The 12,171-nt window shown below is 41.9% G+C and overlaps 1 protein-coding gene across 1 annotated transcript in view; it reads left to right on the top strand.

Annotated features, from left to right (window-relative positions):
• The first annotated feature begins 503 nt into the window (after positions 1–503).
• Positions 504–12,171, top strand: part of Tmco1 (transmembrane and coiled-coil domains 1) — a 22,505-nt gene continuing 10,837 nt past the window's right edge. The window contains exons 1-5 of the mRNA XM_005370080.2: positions 504–716; positions 1,052–1,129; positions 3,981–4,040; positions 5,255–5,301; positions 8,147–8,214. Coding sequence (XP_005370137.1) covers positions 647–716; positions 1,052–1,129; positions 3,981–4,040; positions 5,255–5,301; positions 8,147–8,214 — 323 coding nt within the window. The 5' untranslated portion in view covers positions 504–646. The remainder of the gene's footprint in view (positions 717–1,051; positions 1,130–3,980; positions 4,041–5,254; positions 5,302–8,146; positions 8,215–12,171) is intronic.

The following is a 12,171-nucleotide window of genomic DNA, read 5'->3' as shown; positions in this document are numbered from 1 at the left end:
CCTTTCACTTTGCCTAGAAAGTTCTTTGCTTTTTCTAAAACCACTTCTCATTCTCGAAATTCAAAGTTTCCATGTCTTTCCAGTTAACTGTGCCACTGCAGAACTCTGGCCCTGCTTCCAATAAAACCTTAGCCGCGGCGTGTGCAGCTTCCTCCGGCGTAGTAACGGTTTCTTTCAACCAGCGACCCATGGCTACCTCGTCTTGGCGCGCCCAGCTCCACGACTGGGGGCGAGGTCCAACCCCTGGCGTTGGGGACGCGTTGCCGAACTTTTCGGAGGTCGGGAGTGAAGGCAAAATCCAGAAGCCAAGTGACAGGCGTCTAGTGCCGAAGTAGGCGGGCAACCGGAGAGGAGCAGACACCGACGCCGCCATTCCCCAGGGGACTGGACTTCCGACTCTCGCGAGACCCGGTCTTAGCGCTCGCTTCAGCCGCCGAGACTTGCGGGTTGCTTTCTTCCAATACAAGCGGCCACACAGCAAGCGTGAAACTTGCAGTTCCGGGTCAGTGTCCCGGAAGCGGAAGCGCGGCCTCCGTGCTGTCAAAGTTGTAGTGTTCCTCGGTCCCGGGAAGGCTTGTCCAGGTCCCTCGCTGGCTTTGGAGCGCTTCCCCCGTGAAGGGTGGGAGCGCCGGCACGGACCAGCGAGATGAGCACCATGTTTGCAGACACGCTGCTCATCGTTTTTATCTCCGTGTGCACCGCGCTGCTCGCCGAGGGTGAGAGGGGCTGTTCCTTAGACGTTCGGTTAGGCTCAGGGTGGAAGGGCACATCGGGAGCCTCACTTCCTGCGGCCTGCATGGTCTGCTGCAAAAAATCCTTGGCGTTTTCTCGAGAGAAGCGTGAGGATACTGTGGAATCCGATTTCCTTTGACATATTTGTGGATATATTAAAAAAAATAAGGAACATGTTTTGATCTGACTTTGGAAGAGGTTAATTACTGATATAGAGCAACATGTTGAAATCCTTTTGTCTCCATCAGTAACAATTAAAGATAGTTTGTTGTGACTATTCCAATAATTCCTCATTAGCATGTTCGCTTTAATATTTTAGGAATAACGTGGGTCCTGGTTTACAGGACCGACAAGTACAAGAGATTGAAGGCAGAAGTGGAAAAACAAAGTAAAAAATGTGAGTATGATGAATGTGGTGGTTTCACTTAAGGTCATTGAGTGCATGTTCACAGTGACTTTTTTGGTTTTTCTAGACAGGGTTTCTCAGTAGCTATGAAGCCAGCCCTGAAACTCACTCTGTAGACCAGGCTGACCTCGAACTCACAGAGTTCTGCCTGCCTCTGCCTCCCCAGTGCTGGAGTCAAAGGCGTATGGCACACGTTGCATAGTAACTATTTTAGGAGCACCAACTGATACTAAGAATATAAAAATAGTTCTGTGTACTTGGTTGGGGCACACGCTGAAATCTTGGCACTCAGGAGATCAAGACAGAATTGTGAGTTCCAAGCCGTCGTGGGCTACACAGAAACATCAGTCTCACATTACAGATAAAAACCGTAATCCAACTTGGTAAAAATAGAAACCAAAGATGACAGGGTTTCTCTGTTTACAGCTCTGGCTGTCCTGGAACTCACTTTGTAGACCAGGCTGACCTCGAACTCTCAGAGATCCGACTGCCTCTGCCTCCTGAGTGCTGGGATTAAAGGTGTGTACCACACCACCTGGCTTGAAATCAAAGACTTTTTTTTTGGTTTTTCGAGACAGGGTTTTTCTGTGGCTTTGGAGCCTGTCCTGGAACTAGCTCTGTAGACCAGGCTGTTCTCGAACTCACAGAGATCCGCCTGCCTCTGCCTCCTGAGTGCTGGGATTAAAGGCGTGCGCCACCATCGCCCGGCTTGTGCATTGTCTTTAATAAAGCTAAAAGGAATCTGTGTGTGGTGGAGCTCCACTTTAATCCCAACACTCAGAGATGTGGCAGGCCTGGTCTATGTAGTGAATTCCAAGCTAGCCAGAGCTGCCTATTGAGACCCTGCCTAAGGGGGAAACAAAGCTGAAGGGGAAAGGGGTCATGGCAGATGTATGTGTACAGTCTTCATGCTAAAGAAGAGGGTCCGTTCTGCTGTGAGGGACCATGGAAGCCTCCTGATGCAGGTGGTCCTAAAGTCCCTTGTGGGCTAGTTAGAATGTAGATAGAAAAGAAGCTAGGGGAGAAATTCTAAGTTGAGTGGTACCCTTTAGGGAAGCCAAGTTTCAGTTAGGTGAGAAAGTTGAAAAATGTTTGAAAAAAATGATGAAAAGAGATAAAATTTGTTGCCTTTGAAGTAAAGTTAAAAATTAAACTGGGTACAACTTAATCACATAAACAAGGTCTTGTGTAGCCCAGGCAGGCCTCAGATTTATGATATTGCAACCTCAGGTCCCCAATTCCTGGGACTTGACTACTTGAATTCTTCTTTTTGTTTATTTGTTTGCTTTGTGTTTTGTTTTGTTTTGTTTTCAGACAGGATTTCTCTGTGTAACTCTGGCTGGCCTGGACCTCACTCTGTAGACCAGGCTGGCCTCACACTCAGAGAGAGTCGGCTATCTCTGCCTCCCTGAATGCTGGGAATAAAGGTGTGTGCCGTCTCCCCCTGGCTTTTTTGAATGATTCTTTATAGGCACAATTGGTATGCAGTATTATTTTTGTTTTGTTTTCTGAGGTGGGTCTCATTTAGCCCTGGTTGGCCTTGAACTCACTATTAGCTGAGGATGACCTTGAACTGATTCTCCTGATTACCTTCCAAGGGATGGAATTACAGCCATTCACAACCACAGCTAGCTTGTTTTCTTAGAATTCTTACAGCTATCTTTATTCTCATTTCCTTACATCTTTGTAAGATTTTTTTTTGTTTTTTTGTTTTGTTTTGTTTTTCGAGACAGGGTTTCTCTGTGGTTTTGGAGTCTGTCCTGGAACTAGCTCTGTAGACCAGGCTGGTCTCGAACTCACAGAGATCCGCCTGCCTCTGCCTCCTTAGTGCTGGGATTAAAGGTGTGCGCCACCACTGCCCGTTCTTTGTAAGATTTTTAAAAAAATTTTAGACAGGATCTTTTTTGTTTTGTTTTGAGACAGGGTTTCTCTGTAACTTTGAGGCTTGTCCTGGAACTCACTTTGTAGATCAGGCTGGCATCAAACTCTCGGAGATCCTCCTGTCTCTGCCTCCTGAGTCCTGGGATTAAAGGCGTGTGCCACCACTGCCTGGTATTAGATAGGATCTTAGGTAGGCCAGGCTAGCTTTGCACTCTATTTACCTGAGGTTAACCTTGAACTTCTAATCCTCTCATTTCTGCTTACTAAGTGCTAGAATTGCAGTTATGCGCCATCGCATCCAGTTTTGGGGGTGCTGGAGATTGTACTCAGAGCTTTGTGAGTGATAAGTAAGCCCACTTTTCCAGCCAAAGTGTATTCCTTGCCTCTTCTTCCATTTCTTCCCCCTTAACTGATCTTACTCGAGGGTCTGGAGCATAGTGCTGTGATGGAGTTTGTGCCTAGCACATTCAAAGCCTTGAGTTCAACCAACCTTCAGCAGTGGTTCACATAGTAACCACTGTGGTTGGTTATATAAACGTCTCCACCTTATGGGACAGGAGACTCAGACACAGAAAGCTAATGATAGACTTACATCACAAGAAAACAAAGAACTGGAGACTAAACCCAGACTTTTGTTTTGAAGCCTAGACTTCTACAATTACAGTTCACCGTTCTTTATTCAATGTTGATAATGGCTGCTCACCATATCTAAGACCATTATATTTACCGTAACAAACAGGACTCTCTTCCAGGATTTTCTTACCTTGGGGACTTTATGCTTCTAGCAGGGAAATCCAAAAATCTTTTTAAAAAAGTCATAAGATTTCTTTGTTGCTTGCTTCTACTTACTAGCATAAAAATGCTACTAGGGCACAGTTTTTTTTTTCAGTGTAACTTTCTTGTAATTCATCTGTGATAAAGCATCTTTTTAATATGTAGTTTTATGTGTTTATTTTTACAGTAGAAAAGAAGAAGGAAACTATAACAGAGTCAGCTGGCCGGCAACAAAAAAAGAAGATAGGTGCGATATAACCTAAATAAAACTTAATTTTTTTGTTATCTTTTTATTTTTTAACATATTTTTAATTAGAGTTATATCACTTTACCCCTTTTCCTTCCTCCAGCCCCCCCAGATACTCTCTCTAGAACCCTTCCCATATCTGCCCCCATGCTCAAATTGATAGTTTCTATTCTTTCTTATTTTTACATACATATATGTCTATGCATATATAAGTATATAAATACAATGTTTTGTCTGTTTTTGTTGTTTGTGTGTATATGGTTTCAAGGCTGACTAGTTTGTATTGGATAACCAGTAAGGGGGCTCATGCCTGAGCAAAGCTAGTTCTCCCTCTCCCCTTAGTTGTCTTTAGTTCTTCGTCTAGAGGACCCTGTGACGTTTTCCCCTTCCATGTTCACGTCTATTGATATTCCCATTGTTCTGGTCTTGTTTACGCAGCCATTTCTAGAAGAGACTGTTTACCAGCAGACTTCCTGGTACTCTGGCTCTTACAATCTTTTTTCTCCCTCTTTTGTGATGTTCCCTGAGCATAGATACAGGAGTTGTGAGGTTGATGTAGTCACTGGGACCAGGTTTTCCAGGATCTGTTGATCTCTGCTTTGTGTCCAGCTGTGGTTTTCTGTGGTGGCCTCCATTTGCTGCAGGAAGCTGCTTTGATGCGGTGGTGGCTACACCTACCTGTGGTCTAAGGATGAGATGCAGAGTGTAGTAAGGAGCTAGCTATGCTGGCCTAACAAAGTGGCGGTAGTACATGGTTTTTCTCAAACTTTTATTATGTGAGCCTCCCTGTGGGTGCTGAGAAGTAAACGTAGGTCCTTTGGAAGACCAACCAGTGCTCTTGACTGCTGAGCCGTCTCTCTAGCCCCAGTAGTCTTTGCTGTGACCGCACTAGCTCCAGGAAGTCGGCTAGGTTTCTAAGCATGATTTCCCTCTTGTTTAGTAGGCCTTGAGTCCAGTCAGACAGCTGCTGGTTATCATCACTCTGTGAGCACCACTTAGAGCACTTTTATTTAAGTGGGAAAACTTTGGCACTCTTCTATATTTAAACATTCTGTTAGTGCAAAGTAAGTAACAGGTTGTTGCACTTATTCACTTCATTTTGTTGAATGATATTGAAACAAAATGCTTTTGTAACCTCTAGACAGTGTTAATTTATTCAAGAATTATGCTGTGTTCAATACTTTTGTACTAACCAGTTTATTAATTCTTTTCAGAGAGACAAGAAGAGAAACTAAAGAACAACAATCGAGACCTGTCAATGGTGAGAGGCCAGAGACCACATAAGCTGTTTTTTATTTTATTTTTTTTTTAAGCAAAAGTCCTATTTGCATCAAATGCATTGCATTTAGGTTTTTTGTTTTTTTGTTTTGAGACAGGGTTTCTTTGTGTAGCCATTGCTGTCCTGGAATTTGCTTTGTAGACCAGGCTGGCCTCAAACTCAGAGAAGTTTGCCTGCCTCTGCCTCCTGAGTGTGGGGATTAAAGGTGTGTGCTGCCCCTCTCGGCTACATTTAAGTTCTTTGGCTGATTTAAGTTCTTACACTTTATCACTTTTCAGGGGTATAAGTAATAATAATAGGTATTATTGGACTAAATAGAAAAAATGTGCTGCCACATTTAAACTTCTTTTTGAAGCTACCATGGTGGTGCATACCTTTAATCCCAGCACTCAGAAGCAGAAGCAAGTGGAATCTCTCTGAGTTCCAGGCCTTTCAGGGTTGCGTGGGGATACCTTGCCTCAAAGAAACAATGCTTTGGGGGGTTATATTTGTTTCCTTCAGAAGTGTCTTGCCCTTTTTGTCCCCCGCACCGATATATCCAAGTTTTCGTATGCAATGGAGTGATGAGCACAAACACCAGTAGAGATAAAATGCTGGCGCAATAACATATGTGCAGTTGTTTCCATCACTTAGGATACAGTAGTTACTATGACACGCATGTCTCGGTTTTTTTGTTTTGTTCTATTCTGTTTTGGTCTTTCAAGACAGGGTTTCTCTATGTGTCTTTGGAGCCCTGACCTAGAACTTGGTCTGTAGACCAGGCTGACCTCTAATTCACAAAGATCCTCGTGTCTCTACCTCCTAAGTGATGGGATTAAACGCATGCGCCACCACCACTCTGATCATGTCTTGCTTTTTAAAAAAGTTCTTTTTAAAGTTTTATTCTTTTTAAAATAACTATTATTACTTATTTTATGTGTATAGACATTTTTACCTGCATGTGTGTCGTGTACCATGTACATGCCTGGTGCCTTCAGATTTGAGTACTAGGAATTGAACCCAGATCCTCTCTGGAAGGAGCAGCCAATGGTCTTAACCACTGTTTCATATATCCAGCCCCCTTTTTGGTTTTTCAAGACAGGGTTTCTCTGTGGCTTTGGAGCCTGTCCTGGAACTAGCTCTTGTAGACCAGGCTGGTCTCGAACTCACAGAGATCCGCCTGCCTCTGCCTCCCGAGTGCTGGGATTAAAGGCGTGCGCCACCACCGCCCGGCCCCCTTTTTAGTTTTAAATACAATTATTTTTCCACCTGTGTCCGTACTGAATCTTGGGTTTATGCTGTTTATATAATTCCAGTATAGGGGTGGCACATTGTAAATAGTTAAGAGTTTTGGTTGTTTGTCATACAAATGTAAGGAGAAGTGATTTCCTAGCCCTCTTACTCCTCACTTGACTCAGGACTGCCTTTAAGTTCTGTGTTTTTAGCAATAGCACATCTCAAGATTCCATGAGTTTCTTCACTTACTGAGAGATCTTGGCTATGCTTCTTCATTTTCTAAAAATTCTTTTCCAGGATGACTATAATTTACAGATAGTATTTATTTTTTCCTGACACATGGTCCTACTATGTACCCCTGTCTGGCCTGGAACTCACTTTCTAGACTAGATTGGCCTCAAACTTAGAAGTCTGCCTCTCCCTCCTTAGTGCTGGTACTAAAGGTGTGTGGACCTGGCTACAGGGAAATACTTTAAAAAGTGAGTTTTCTTACCTTTAGCACATTTTTAAACATGTTCACTATTTGGAAATTATCTGAAAACCGTCTATATGTATTTATGGGATGTGGCATTTAATAAGAACTTTTTTTTTTTTTTGGTTTTTCGAAACAGGGTTTCTCTGTGACTTTGGAGCCTGTCCTGGAACTAGCTCTGTAGACCAGGCTGGTCTCGAACTCACAGAGATCTGTTAATAAGAATTTAGTTGCACATAACATGATACCAAAATCACAATGGTCTACCATGTTGCTTTCTTTCTGTTGCTCATGAAATCAAGAGGTTGGCAGCCCTAAGCTTAGCATGCCCTCAGTCAAAATTCTCTTGTCTGATTAATGCTTTTCCTTGAGGTGTTTTACTCTTCATTCCAGCCACCCCACCCCAGCCCTTGAAAAAAATCCTACGAATATTCAAGTTTGTCATTTTAAAAAGTGCTTTTCAGATCCGGGTATTGTAGTTGTACATGTCTGTGATCCTCAGCAGGTTTAGGCAGAGTCAGTGAGATCAAGAATTCAAAACCAGCCTTGGCAACATAACCAGACTTTATCATAATAATAATAGAACATAGATCCCAGTGAACACTTGTTATTGCTGACTGGTTGGCCAGAAAGGGGCCTCAGAGCTATCCCAGTTCAAGTAAGGAGAGGAGAAACTGCAGGTGGAAGAAGAGCTTTTTGTCAAGGAGAACTTTTTTTTTTTTTAAAGATTTATTTATTTATTATGTATACAGCATTCTGTCTGCATGGATGTCTGCACGCCAGAAGAGGGCACCAAATCTCATTACAGATGGTTTTGAGCCACCATGTGGTTGCTGGGAATTGAACTCAGGACCTTTGGAAGAGCAGCTAGTGCTCTTAACCGCTGAGCCATCTCTCCAGCCCCCCAAGGAGAACTTTTTGTTTTTCATTTGTTTGTTTTTGAGACAGGGTCTCACTGTGTAACCCTGTCTGATGTCAAACTAACAGGATCAGCATGTGTCTGCGTCCCAGTGTATGCCACCACACCCAGTGGAAACCTTTTAAAAGAAATTACATGACACTTCAATTTTTGGAGGATGTCTTATTTCTTTATTTTTAGTGTGAAATGATCTTTTTTTGTTGTTGTTGCTTTCCTTATAGGTACGAATGAAATCCATGTTTGCAATTGGCTTTTGTTTTACTGCCTTAATGGGAATGTTTAATTCCATGTGAGTAACCCTTTATCTTCTTCTGCCTAATAAATGTTATTCTATGTTTGCATGCAAATGAGCGTAAGATTTTTATCAATACTTTGTCAGAATTTCAAAGTTATAGCCTCGTACTTGGAAAGCTGAAGCCATAGTATTCTGAGTTTGAGGCCTACCTAGAACTTCATAGCCAAATCTTCTCTCAAAAGTAATGGAAGAAAGAAAATAAAATTTTACAATTAAAAACGAAGTTACAAGAATAGTAAATCTGTTATCCAGATTTACAGTTGTTATTTCACCTCAGTTGTTTTTTCTCATATACATTATTGTTTTTCCTCATAAACATTATTATACACATATTAAAAAATCCTTTTCATTGTGTCTATTTATTGTACATGGTACTATGTCACAAGTATATATTGTACATTGAGCGTATTTCCCCTATACTGTTCACCATTTTTGTTTGTTTGCTTTTTGTTTATTGAGACAGGTTTTCTCTGTGTAGCCTTGGCTGTCCTGAAATTTACTTTGTAGACCAGGCTGGCCTTGAACTCAAAGATATCCACCTGTTTCTGCCTCTTGAGTGCTGGGATTAAAGGCTTGTGCCACCACCACCCTACTTCCTACAGAGATTTTTTTATGAATATATAATGTGATTTGAACATATCCTCCCATCATATATCTTTAATAATCATTTGAGAATATGTAGTAGGCTTCATGCTTCTGTACCTATAACCACTCCAAGGACAACTTGGAGGAATCTGTTCCTTCTTTCCATCAGATAGGTCCAGGGATTTGAACTCAGGTTGTTAGGCATGATGGCAAGTGCCTTTACCCTTTGGGCCATGTTGCCATCCTATTTTTTAAAATAGCTTCAAAATAAGTATCTAAATAATTTTTTTAATAAAGAATACAGTCATTATAGTACTTCTCACCCTATGGGGCATGACCTCTGGATTCCAGTGATCCTTTCACATGAAAGATCTAAAATCATCAGAAAATACAGATATTTACATTATGATTTATAATTGTAACAAAGTTACAGTTATAAAGTAGTAACTAAATAATTTTATGGTTGGGAGTCACCACAACATGAAGAACTAACTGTATTAAAGGGATGCAGCATTAGGAAGGTTGAGAACCACTGACATACTCTTTGTGGGCTTTTTGGTTTTTTGAGATAGAGTTTCTCTGTTTAACCCTGGCTGGCTTTCCTGGAACTCATTTTGTAGACCAAGCTGGCCTTGAACTCAAGAGATCCTGCTGCCTCTCAACTCCTGGGACTAAAGGAGTGTGCCACTAGTCCAGGCTCATAGTAACTTTTTAAACCTACTTAATAGGGAGAACATTTATTTTTTAGATATAAACTTAGGCTTATATAATTCAATATGCTCTTCTTTTTAAATTGCTTACTAATATGCTTCTCCAAACTGAAGGTATTCATATAAAAAGGTTTTGACTCTTAAAATAGTCTTAACAACTATAATCTTGTTCAGCGATGAGGTACTGTTGTTTAAACAAGCATGTAGCAGAGCGGAGCAATTACGGTACTGCTTTGACAGAACTAGATAAGCATCCAGAGTTCACCTGAACTACAGCATGTCAATAGAGTTGCCTGGCTTTCTTCTTACCTCTCGCTCTCTCTCTTTTCTCAAACTTCCTTTTTGTCTGTTCTTCTGTTTCTCCTTCCAAAGTGTTTCTCCATATGTTTCAGTGCTAGCACAATTTTACAGGAAGGCCAGGCCATAGTGGTGCACACACTCAGGAGGCAGAGGCATCATCTCTGAATTCAAGGCCAGCCTGGTCTACAGAGCGAGTTCCAGGACAGCCAGAGCTATACAGAGAAGCCCTGTCTCAAAAAACAAACAAACCAAACAATTTACATAAAGAGAAATAAGTCAACGATACATTTGTTGTAAAAGGAGCTCCTGGCCGCCTGGCTAGCTTATACCCCGAAATAACAACAGACAAATTATATTCATTTAAATACTGCCTGGCCCATTATTTCTAGCCTCATATTGGCTAACTCTCACATCTTAATTAACCCATTTCTATTAATGTGTATTGTCACTTGACCGTGGCTTTCCGGCATGAGTCTAACCAGTGTCCTTCTCAGAGAGGAGAGCCATGGTGTCTGCCACACTGCCTTCTTCCTCTGAGAATTCTGTTCTGTCTCTCCGCCTATCTAAGTTCGCCCTATCAACTATGCCAAGGCAGTCTCTTTATTTAACCAATGAAAGTAACACCTAGACAGAAGACCCTCTTTCTTACACCATACATCGATGAGCATTATGATAGAAATGTGTGGAAGTATACTAGGGAAGGAAGAAGAAAGTGGTTATTTTTATCTAGGTGAGGGATTTAGAGAAAGTAAAATTCCTAGCCAGACATGATGGCACATGACTTTAATATCCCAGCACTGGGGAGGCAGATGCAGGCAGATCTCTGTGAATTCAAGGCCTGCCTGCTCTATGTAGTGAGTACAAGTCAGCCAGAACTACCTAGTGAGACCTTAACTCAAAAAGAAAACAAAAAAACCCACAAATTCTACTTAGATAATCATTCTTGGAATCATAGGCCTTTAGAAGTGGAAAGCATTGGGTAACTTTCCAGGGTATCTAAAAATCCCACGATGTCTTTCATTATATTTCCCCCATTTATTGTTTTTGTGTATGGTAATGAAGGGCACACCACGGTATTCGTTTGGATGCTGAAGGACAACTTTTAAGAACTGATTCACAGCTTCAACTATACAGCGAGACCCTGTTTCCAAGAGGAAAAACAACACCCAACATTAGACTAAGAAAGGGAAGGTGCATGCTCCTAGGGCTAGGGAAGCAGCCGGAATGCCAAAGAGCACTTTCTTTCCAACTTGCTCCTCTTCTTGATTTCATTCAGTGGAAATAAAAGGTTAGAACTAGGAAGCTGTAGGCAATGCTCTAGCAATTAAATTTAAATTTTATTTCTATAAAAGGAGCATAATGTTTCCTGAGAGCCATACTTTGTGAATAGGTTTTCAGGTCTGAAAAATAATTCCTGGGGCATAGTTGGTACAGTGCTTGCTTGCCTGGCATGTGGAAAGTCCTAGGTTCAGCACCTAGCACTGCATGAACTGGGCCTGGTAGCCTATGCCTGCAATCCCAGCACTTGGGAGGTAGAGGCAGTAGGTTCAGAGTTGTCTAGGGTTGCCTAGGCTAAATTTGCCTGTTATTTAAAAAGAAAATAGCTCCTTTCCTGAGTCCAAATACGCTTCTCTGTACCTCTACTCATGAGTAGCAGTTGTGCCTGGGATTTGCAAAGCTTTAAGGAAACAATCTCCCTTGCCCCAACTCTTCTTTCCTTTCTTAGGTTGGCTACAATGTTTAGCTATTTCTCATAAAATCTCCTAGTCCTATGTTAAAAAAAAAATCACTACAAGTCAGTCTTTGCCAAAAAGCTCAAGAAATCTCTACATGGTGGTAGAACACACCTTTAATCTCAGCACTCAGGAGGCAAAGGCAGGTGGGTCTCTGAGTTCACTATCAATGTGCTCTACAGAGGGAATTCTGGGACAGCGAGGGAGAGAGAGAGAATTGTGAACCCAACAGTTTCCTATGAAACCAAACATTAGATTCCAATCTATTATAAGTTCTTTGTTTTAGAATATACCTTACCCAAAATACTTTTTAACGCTTTAAAATATTTAAGTTTTTTAAAACTTTTTAAAAAAATTGTCTGTGTGTATATGGTTGGGAGAGGTGCCTGTCTGGAAGTCAGAGGACAACTTGCAGGTGATGATTCCCTCCTTTGTCACGTGGGTGACAGGATGGAACTCAGGTCATCAGGCTGGACAGCAGGCACCTTTTCATAATGAGCCGTCTTGCTGGCCCCTAAAAGTTAGTTTTTGTAGAAATAGGAGCGGCGGGCTGCGTCCCGGCACCCGGCCGCCCACATGGCTAGCTCTACCCGAAATAATTACACGGACACTGTGTTCATTTA

This window comes from Microtus ochrogaster, unplaced genomic scaffold (assembly GCF_000317375.1).
Source record: "Microtus ochrogaster isolate Prairie Vole_2 unplaced genomic scaffold, MicOch1.0 UNK70, whole genome shotgun sequence".
Lineage (NCBI taxonomy): Eukaryota > Metazoa > Chordata > Mammalia > Rodentia > Cricetidae > Microtus > Microtus ochrogaster.
Note: the sequence above shows the minus strand (reverse complement) of the source record. Positions and strands in the feature narration are given on the sequence as shown.